General features: G+C 33.8%; 1 protein-coding gene across 1 annotated transcript; it reads left to right on the forward strand.

Annotated features, from left to right (window-relative positions):
- The first annotated feature begins 7,315 nt into the window (after window positions 1-7,315).
- On the forward strand, window positions 7,316-9,243 carry LOC124208797 (trypsin alpha-3-like). The gene is made up of 8 exons (XM_046606666.1): window positions 7,316-7,452; window positions 7,665-7,737; window positions 7,818-7,915; window positions 7,974-8,059; window positions 8,312-8,444; window positions 8,512-8,659; window positions 8,739-8,869; window positions 8,944-9,243. The coding sequence occupies exons 1-8, from the start codon at window positions 7,432-7,434 to the stop codon at window positions 9,091-9,093; spliced, it is 840 nt and encodes a 279-aa protein (XP_046462622.1). The 5' UTR covers window positions 7,316-7,431; the 3' UTR covers window positions 9,094-9,243.
- The last annotated feature ends 1,189 nt before the right edge of the window (window positions 9,244-10,432 follow it).

The following is a 10,432-nucleotide window of genomic DNA, read 5'->3' on the forward strand; positions in this document are numbered from 1 at the left end:
TAAAAATAAAATAAATCTGCATAGGGAGGCCCATGTGGGGCTAGGGGGCTAGGGGCTATGATGTAGGGGAGAGCGGGGTCACTCAGGACAAAAAAATTATTTTCCCAATATCTCTTAAACTATACATATTTTTTGAAAACAAATTAACAAAATTGTTAAACCCCCCAATATCTATGTCCCCTATATTTTTCATAAAGATCAGATCATTAGTTTAGCTGTAATCAAGCTTTGAAAAAAAAAATAGGAAAAAAAAATTTCAGGAGGGAAAAGTGGACAGATAGGGGGTGATAACAGACATGGTTATAACTCTAATGCTATTGCAAAACTATTGAAAATAAAATTCTTAATAGTTATATCGGTCATTAAAGTAATATAATATGTCAAAAAAAAATAATGATGATAATATGTTATCAAACTTTGGTCTTTAATGCTTGGGGGGTGGAATGGACAATGCAGCGCTGAAAATATAAAAAGAGGAGGGGCTTAGAAAGTTTCGAGTATTGAATCACAAATAAAAGCAAAGATGGTGTTTTTTTTTACAAAATTATGTTGTTTTTTTTACAAAAAAAATGTTGAAATTTTTATAGCTTACTGCCTTTGCAGTCCATTATTACCCCCAAAAAGATTCCATTATTACCCACAGCAAAGACATTTTTTAAACCATTATTATTCTTAAACGGTTGACCGTAACAATAAAATTTTTGCATAACATGAAAACAGATAAAGTGCTGGTCACCTTTGAGAACCGCCCGATCAAAGAAACATTCTGGTTATGGAACCGAAATGGCTGCGCCGTGTTTCAGCGCCTCCCACGGCAGCACGTCACATTGAATAACTTAATGTTACTTGATGTTACTTTTACTCAATAGGATTTTACGTATATACAAAATCGACGGCAGATGGCGCTGGGATCAAGTGCGTGGTTATAGAACCACCCGGTTATAGAACCGCGCACAGGTCAGTTCTATAACTGGACCACTACTGTAGGCCTAAAGTATTTTATTCAACAATTAAAAAATTTTTAACCGTAGAGGTTGTTTAGTTATACAAAAAACTATGGCAATGACAAACATAAAATTTGACCACCATTTTTTTATTATTGCTATAACTCAAAAACTATTAGCAGGATTTTACTTAAACTTATACCTTGTAGTTGTTATGTACTACTATTTTTTTCCTCATCCTCACCGTCAGTTATTGAGCTTTTCCCACCTGGTACGTGTCCAGCATGGCCCCGCTCTCCCCTACATGGCAATTTTATTATGTAAAATTTGTTTAAAATTATGAAATAAATACAGCGTCTGTATTCTTCTTCTTTCTCTCATTTTTTTCCTTAAAAGATTAAAAAGGGATTAAAAAATGGGGGAGTAGTTTGATTCTCAGTATACCTTGCTTCAACTTGAAATAAAAACATATAGAGCAATTTGCTGCTCAAGAAATTAACAAGCGTGACTGTATATCGCCGGTATTATTTTAAAATATCGTTAAAAACCCTGCATACAGTACCAGAGTACCTATACTTAAAGTTTGGGAAAGCGCAAGAGAACCTTATTGAAAAAGGCGATTTTCTCGGCGTTTCCAAACATTCCATTTTCCTTCATTCTGACGAATAGGCAGACAACCAAAAAACGCTAAAAATTGAAAACAATATTTATAATTTTTTTAAAAAAGAAAAGTGAATAAAAAATATAGATATATGATAAATTCATTGTTTAATTACTTATGGGATGATGACAAAAACTTATTTTTCAAGTTTAAACTGAAAAACAACAGTGTTTATTTAATGACACCCCAAAAACCCATAATAAATACATAGACTCCAAAAATGATGTGATCAAGAATATGGCCACCACGAGGTTGCCTACAGTGTCGCCGCGATTGAAATCAATTTTTTATCGAACTCAAACTCAATCTCAAAAATTGATCGATCGATCAAATCATTTGAAGATGAGTTTGAGGGCGATCATACTAAAAAATATGATCGAACGGAAACACTGGTTGCCTAGGGTAATGTACGCACTGTTAGTATGTTCTAAATACTGTTCCTTTTGGTCCATGTTGGAGACCGGGGCTATGTGGGACACTTTTTTTTCTTTACGCTGCCAATTTTTTAAATATTAGAATTAAGAAAAAATAAAAGTATAGGAGTGATTTTCATGCATTTCTCTACATTAGGTTATTTTTTCTTTTTTTGTTAAAGTATTCAATAGTTTTTTAATTAAATGTCAAGAGGAAAAAATGAAAAAAAAAATAAATTTTCTTAGGGTTAAACGGAACAGAGCCAGGGGAAAAATGGAACACTATTTTTCTCTGAAACGGATGGATACAATTTATAAAAAGACGAACTAGTGAAAAGGAAATTCATTTCTCTTTCAGAAGTACTGTCATTTTATTGATTTCTTAATTCTATTGAGTATAAGTAGAGATACAATAAAAAAATAAAGATGTCTTTTTTTTCGATCTTTTTTCGTCGTTTACCTGGCAACAGATGGGTGTACCATTTAACCCGGACCCAAACAACATCAAATGAACTAAATTATCAAATACTTAGAAATAAGTTTAAAAATAGAAAATAAAAATACTATCTTAAACTAGAAAGAAGCCCTATCAAATAGCTATCTGGGTTTTATAAACATATTTGTAGAAGAATAAAAAAAATTGAAAACTAAACTTCAAAAAATATTTTTCCGATTCCCATTTGTTTGTTTTTCTGATAAATCTCACCAAATTAATCAGAAATTCAGGAAAAAAAGTTTATGGGATAAATAAAACATTATTTAAAATACGCTGTATTTATTTCAGAATTTAACTGCACTCGCTAATTTCAAACGTCTTTCTTCAAAGAAAACATAAAAATAGTAAATCAACTCGTTAATACAGTTCAAATCTCTTTTTAAACAATGAATCCGACATTTAACAAGCAATCCACGACTCAATTACTCTAAATCATGGATCCCTTCTTTCCAACTTTCCGATGTGGGATCTAATAATAGTAATTACAAAAAAAGGATTGTTCATTTTTGTATTTACCTGTTTTTAAGGAATATGAGACATCCCTGTCGTTCAGGAGATATTTAGAACTTTTTTTTTATTTTTTTTACCCATCAATTTGGTTGTTTCTTTGGTATATTAAAAAAAGGCCTTGGCGTTGAAAACTGGGTGCCTTCTGGCTTAATCTTCGGGGCAAAGTTTGAAAACAAATTAACAGTAATAGTAAGCCTTAGTTCTAAAATGGTCATTTTCTATCAAAATGAAATATAATTTCATTTCATTCTCATTTCATTTTTTCACACATATTTGTTTTTAAATGTGAAATTTTTTTATCGAATTCAATACAGTGGCGGTACATTCATCGTGAGACTTTAACACTTGAGAATAAGTTTAATGTTATTGAATTTGCCCAATGAAAACAAAAGTGAGATGTGTGCTGCTGAAATAATGGGCGTTTCTCGTTCACAAGTAAACAGAATCAGAAAATCTCGAAAGAAAATTGAAATAAGGAAAAAGTGTTCCAACCAACAAGTAAAATATTGGCCAATAGATCTCTCAATGCTGATCTTGACGATTCTGTTTACAATTAATTTCGTGAAATGAGAAATCCTCTCGGTCGTCGTAAGTCTCTTTCGTTGTCCCGGGCAGTAATTCGGGGGTGTGCTTTACGCGAAGCAAAAAAGATCGGGATAATAGAATTCAAAGCCCGATGGATGGTTTAGAAATTGGCGACGAAGATATGGAATTGTTATTGATATGTGAATATCGAGGAAGTAGAAATATTGATCCAGGTTATTTAATTTCTTAAATATAATTTTTGAAAGACTCCCTCCATTTATTTTTTCTCTTCAGGTTATTTGAGATAAACTTAGACAGTACAATTCTAAAATATTTAAATATGGATGAATTTGGCTTACTGTATCTAGCTCTGCCTACGAGCAGTTATGTAAGCTTGGAAGAGGGAAGCAGGAAAACAATTAGAGGAACCAAAGCGCTTCCGGCAAAGGATCGTGTCACGTTGGTGCTTTGTGTCAATGCAACAGAAACATGCAAAATTGCTCCTTTAATCGTTTGAACCTCCAAAAATCCACACTTTTTCCCTGATTGACCCTGTCCTATTCCGTATGTGGATCAGCGACATGTTTGGGTCGACCGGGAGGTTTACAAAGGGTGGTGGCTTGATATATTTTTACCAGCAATAAGAAAATTTACAAAAGAACCTGTTGCCTTGCTTATGGACTATTGCCCTATGCATGACTGACTGATCCAACTGGCAAAGTGGAGATAATTTTATTGCCACCAAACTGCACGCCGGTCTACCAACCTTTAGATCAAGGCATCATTTCAACTTTTCAACACTTTTCAAGAGTGAAATGTTGAGTGAGTTCGTGAACGAGTACGAAAATTTTGACGAGCTTCAAGCTAAAGCCAGCCAGGTAAAATAAAATATTTTGATGTTTAATCATCTAATTTTTTACTACGTACTTAGGCAAAAAAAAGGTAGAAAAGGCCTTCGCTTTAGCAGCCCAGCAAACATTTTAGACGCTGCGCGCTTGGTAAAAAATGCTGGGATTCCATCACCACCCAAACAATAGAAAGCTGTTGGGTTCATGCAACATGGTTGCCCCATCTCCAAATTGATATTTGTGCAAATAGAGGGCTAGAATATAAAAAAACAGGTTCAGCGAAGGTTGTTCACGAAATCTCTTCTCTGTTTTCTGACTTGTCGATTACTAGTCGCGAAAAATTAATTTCAATCTACCCGAAATTAAAAATGACCGTGAAGGAGAGGCCATTGTTAATAGATTGTTGGATCTAGAAACAACCCTAGAAGTTTTACCTTCAGAAGAGCTAGAATTGTTTGAAGCGACAGAGAAAAATTAAGATTCTAATTCACTGTTGAATGTTGAAATGTTAGAATCCACACCAAGAAAAAAATATGATCTTACTCTTAGTCCCTTCCCGTCCCTTCCCGTCCCTCCCAGTCCCTCCCCGTTCCTCCCTGCCCCTCCCTGTCCCTCCCCGTCCCTCCCCGTCCCTCCCCGTCCCTCCCCATCCCTCCCTGTCCCTCTCTCTCCCCGTCTCAGATGATGCCCATTTTAATGTTTCAGAAGAGACTAAAAAAATATGTTGCTAAAATACTCGTTATCAGCTTTAAAAAATGTAAAAGATCCCGTGTTGTTAGCAATGGCGGAAGGAATGTGATTGTTTTTAAGTCAGAAATGATTAACTTTATCTACCAATTTACAATTCTGTTTGTTGTTTTCTCATTTATGTTTTCATTTTAACGTTACATGTGAAGACTATGACGTAGTATTCGTTGTATTTAGTCTCTTTTGTGTTGCGAAAAAATGTGAAAAAATATTAACCGACCATCCATATAAAGTACAGAACCGTAAATTGTACATGTGTTTCCCTCATTCGCACCGTGGTGGCTCTGTGATCTGTGATGTGAAGGCTCGGTTATAGAGCCACCCTCTCATGGGGCCACTGCACCGTATTTTTAAGATTACATTTTCAGTGTTTCAAATAGTACAAGGTCTCTCCGTGTTCCATATAACCCCGAAAATTTTCCTCGCCCCTTTTTTTTGTATTTTTAACAATCTAAGAGACAGGTAAAGTAATTAAGCTAAAAAAAGTAAAAAATAGCAGAGATTTAGGTAGTTAAATATTTTTTTTACAAATCGAATAAAACAGGAAACGGTTATGCGTAACTAGTACAAATTACCCCACTCTCCCTAACAAAAAAACAACGTCCAGAAATTAAATTCACTATAAATCCAGTAATTATTTTTTTGCGGAAGTAAAAAAAAACATTATGGGGGTAGAGAAAATACGACCACATATTGCATATTGTTATATTGCACCACATTGTAGTGAACATAATTCCAGATAAAAAACTAAGATATTTTGCGGTCAAAGAAAAGAAAAATGAGAGAAATTAAAAATAAATGTGATAGGTAACTCGTCATTCTTTAAAAAAAAACATTATGGGAGAAATTTGATGGGAAAAAATAATTTAAAAATGATTGTAAACAAATTTCTGTAAAAATAAAATACATTAAAAATGTATATTAAACTGTCCCGCTTATTCGATATCTTGATGACATAAAATAGGAACGACGTTAAGGCCAAGTTATTTCCCCCACTTTTATTGGGCCTGAACTTCGCCAAAATTGGGCCTGAAAGGCGGACTTGAATGTCATTCAGGCCCAATATTATTTTTTATGTTATTCATATTCATGCAGTGTTAAATATGTTAAAAATACATTTCATACATATGAACAATCGGGCAAGTGTTTTATCGTGAAGAAAAAGTGAGAAAACATGGGAGGTCAATGCGTGCACTATGGTATTGTGTGGGAAGAGTAAAATAGACGTCAATTTTCATAAAAGATTTTTAAAAGTTTCAAATCTATGATTGGGAATATAAAAAATTTAGATTTCACTTTTGTTCATTGACAAAAATGTTATTTTTTTTTAAATTTAATATTAAAGATGTGCCAGACCGTAACGGATCATCCAATTCCGCGACAGGAGTCATTTAATAGATGAGTGACCAATCTTTTTTCTCGACTCATTATACTGATATATTTTTACTATTATGATACTATTTCATATGGATGCCATATTTCAGACAAATTTTCATGTGCCAAAATTGATAAATTATTTTCATGTTCAAACGAATACTTTGTGAAAACATGATTGATTTCCAAACGATATTATTTTTTATATTTGCTTATGTCTAAAAATCGATGTTTAAAGTATTTCAACAACATATCAAAATGACATCAAAATTTTTACCTGGGTACTCAGATTTTTGTTTATGCTGTGTTACAGCATTTGTCTTCGTCATAAACTTAAAATTATTGCGATCATTTTTGTAAAGAGATACTGAGGCGTAGAAAAAGGAACAAAAACTTCAACAGGTTGTCACCAGATATATAGCATAGGTACACATCCTTGTTCTATTGCTCCAATCAACTGGGTGGATTTTTTTGTTCTATGTGGTACCTCGTGTTAGTTCTATGTTTCAGTATCTATCTATATTTACACACCTGACCTAAATGTAGGCACTGCCCTGGTTGCAACATTTGTACAGCACATAGGTTTACACAGGTTCAATGTGAAACCAATACAGGTGAAATCTATTTACTCAGAATCAGCTTGCATTTAGAATTATGTGTTTTCGAATTCCCTGTGGCAGTAACATAATATAGGCTTGCTTACGCGTATTACACTGATTGGTCAAAATGATGTAGTCACTGGATGTCCCAACCAATTGTTGCTGTTGTGGGTGGAGACAACCAAATGTTTTATGCCCACACAACCCACAACACAATAAAAAGTTCGTATCGGCGTTATGAATAGGTTTAAAAGCCCACTGTTTCTCCATTTGGTCATTATTGTTCATTTTGGCGTTACCCTGCACCTTACTCCATGATGCGTATCACTTATTTGGTATGTATATTTCTACTTTAAAAAATGTTTATACTTAGATATTCTAAGAAATTATAATAATTACAAATATAAATGATAAATATTGAAATATTTCAATATTTGAAATATAATTTGTAAAGTGCAAAAGATAAGAAATTATAGGTGTTTTTGTTTTTGTTTTCTGTTTTTTGGATATACCGATTTAACATAATATATATGTATTGTAAAATTAGACTCTTGGGCTATTTTGCCTAGCCGGGTGCATGTTTTCTAATGCTTTTCCTGAAATGGAAAGTTCCAATACCGGTAGGAAAATCATTGTCCAAATTTGAGAAAAAATTCTATAATAAGATTACAAATTTATTATTTGCACCTCTTGCCAACAGTTGAAACTGACTGGAAAAGTTTGAGAGAAGTAGATGATAATGAAACTGATCATATCGTTGGTGGGACCGCAGCTGCCGCAGGAGAAATTCCTTACCAGGTATAATAATACTCTGCCTAGATGATCCTAACAAAATTAACAAATTTATTATTACTAGGCTGCTTTACTTCTCGGAAATAGCTTATGTGGTGGAACCTTGATTGCTCCCTCCATTATTTTGACAGCAGCTCATTGCTTAGCCGGGTAATTTTTTTCTGTTGATTGCATACACTTACTTAAAATTACATCATAAAACAGAGTTGGAAGTCAGAAAAAATTAAACAGGTTATTCTTCGCTTTTTGTATGAAAGGTCAAATTTCTTAATAGTTAAGCTTTCAGTTGTCTAGATCTATCGATATTATTGGTTAAAAAAAATTAAAAAATCATTTTTGGATTGATATTAGGAAATATGTCATATAAATGTTAAATTTGTTACTTAATTGCATATTCGGCAGAAAAACTCAGGCATCTGTGAGCTCATTTACCGTAAGAGTTAATACACTTGCATTGAACGGCGCTACCGCTGGTTCAGTTAGTAGAGGAGTATCGAAGTTCGTAATTCATCCTTCGTACACCTCTAGCACTAACGTAAGAATTTATTTAAACGACCTCGAATAAAATTATAATAATAGATACAAATTACTTTTACCATCAGGATAACGATCTTGCCCTAATGAAATTAGTCTCCCCTATTACAAATGTCAAACTCGCTACCCTTCCAGCTGCTGCAATATCTTGCTCCCCAGCCAGCACTTACGCAGGTCAATCGGCCCTTATTTCCGGATGGGGAACTACATCTTCAGGTATGTGTCCTGTTTTTCTATGTTAAAGTGTTGAAGTATGTTTTCAAAATATTGATCAAAATGCTTATTTTATCAAAAGGGGGTAGCATTTCTCAAACGCTGCTCAAGGCAAACGTTCAAGTTTTAGATAATACGGCCTGCAAGTTGCAATACAGCACACTTACCAATAACATGATCTGCGCTGCTGCTCCGGGTAAAGACACCTGTCAGGTAAGTTTTAAATATCTAACTTTGCATTTTGGACTAAAAATATTTATGATTTCCACCCTTGTTGTCTAAAATAGGGTGACAGTGGTGGTCCAATGATGGTTGGAGGTGTTCAAGTTGGCATAACCTCATTCGGAAATGGTTGTGCTCTGCCAAATTTCGCCGGTGTGTACACCCGAGTAACCCAATATCTTGGCTGGATTTCTTCCACCTCTGCCTCAATGTAAACATGTTTTACATGAGATCATCAGAATTCCGATACATGGAGCTGAACTGAAACTACCAATTCTATCTTTAATACAACTTCCGCCTTTCAATATTATATTCTATAATTGACTAATGCATACTTTACGAAATATATCAGCAATATTAACGCATTCTTTTGGTTTCCCATTTTTTACAATACGTGACGACTACTTATAGCTGACACAGAAAAACTAATCAGCAATTATAATTCACTGAACCAGAAAATTTATTAATGGAATTTTATCTTCCATCAATAAGAAAAGAAACATTCCCCCTGTGCATATTCTGAAGAACACTCTATTAATCTTTGTAGTAGACCGAAATATGCCTTTGTATTCCATTCCGTGAAGTCATTGAAAAAAAACTCTTGGCAGAGCATCGTATTGGGATTGGAAAACTAGATTGCGGTTCAACTAGACGCATGTTGCGTAGAAGTTTTCATCCGAGAAAATCCAAGGATTTTCCAGAGTAAGAAAAAAGTAAAAACAAAAAATTACTCATCGTAAGTACTCTATGCTACGTCTCACCTTGAAACGAGGCAGTCTAGATCGGTGAATAAGGTGTTTTTCCTATTTTCACCAAATTCCTTTTTTCTTGTAAATTTTCCTGTAATCTTGTAACACAGTTCTTTCAATTTAATTGAGGCGGGTTGTTCATAATTTCTAAAAGGTCTACCGGAATGTCTTTTTCGGCATCAATTGGTTTTCCTATAAGCTGTCTTACTGCAATGACAGAGTGCAGCAAATCAAAGCGATCGTGCATCAACCTCTTAGAAACAGGAAGGTTTGATTTTTAAGTATATGCTCTTTTTGCGCGATTGACAATACACAATATCATGAAGAGATAAATGATTTTTATTTAAAGATTCTCCATTTATCCCAGAAGATGAAGTTACTGCAACTAGTGGAGTATATTTTTCATTTCATTTTCGTAAACAAAAATCACTTGTTAATTTAGTCTGCTATTCGGAATTCCTTATGTGCTTGTAATAACGTTTTTCATTGGCTTGTACAAATTGAAATAAGCTCCTTTCTACTGAAGTCTGAGTCTACTTTTGCTACCTAGTACTTAACTAAGTAAAGGCAAAAATTGTAGTTAGTAAAGTAATACTTAGTTAAGTATAAAATTTTCTTACTTAACTTAAAACTTAAACTTGACTTTAAGCCTAATAAATAATTAATTAAGTAATTTAATTAAGCCTAATTAATATTGTACACTAGCGCTCCCACCCGAAGAGATGGATATTGTTTGGGTACTTTCAAATGGACAAATATTCTATTATTATTGAATTATCACTGAATCCAGTCGATTCAAGTGATA

Source organism: Daphnia pulex, chromosome 12 (genome assembly GCF_021134715.1).
Source record: "Daphnia pulex isolate KAP4 chromosome 12, ASM2113471v1".
Classification (NCBI taxonomy): Eukaryota; Metazoa; Arthropoda; class Branchiopoda; order Diplostraca; family Daphniidae; genus Daphnia; species Daphnia pulex.

What these genes read in the sequence shown, in the direction of transcription:
- LOC124208797 (XM_046606666.1), top strand. Translation starts at nt 7,432, where the DNA reads ATGATGCGTATCACTTATTTG. An exon ending in GCAGCTCATTGCTTAGCCGG is followed by an intron (nt 8,060 to 8,311) that starts GTAATTTTTTTC and finishes CATATTCGGCAG; the next exon opens with AAAAACTCAGGCATCTGTGA. An exon ending in CGTACACCTCTAGCACTAAC is followed by an intron (nt 8,445 to 8,511) that starts GTAAGAATTTAT and finishes TTTTACCATCAG; the next exon opens with GATAACGATCTTGCCCTAAT.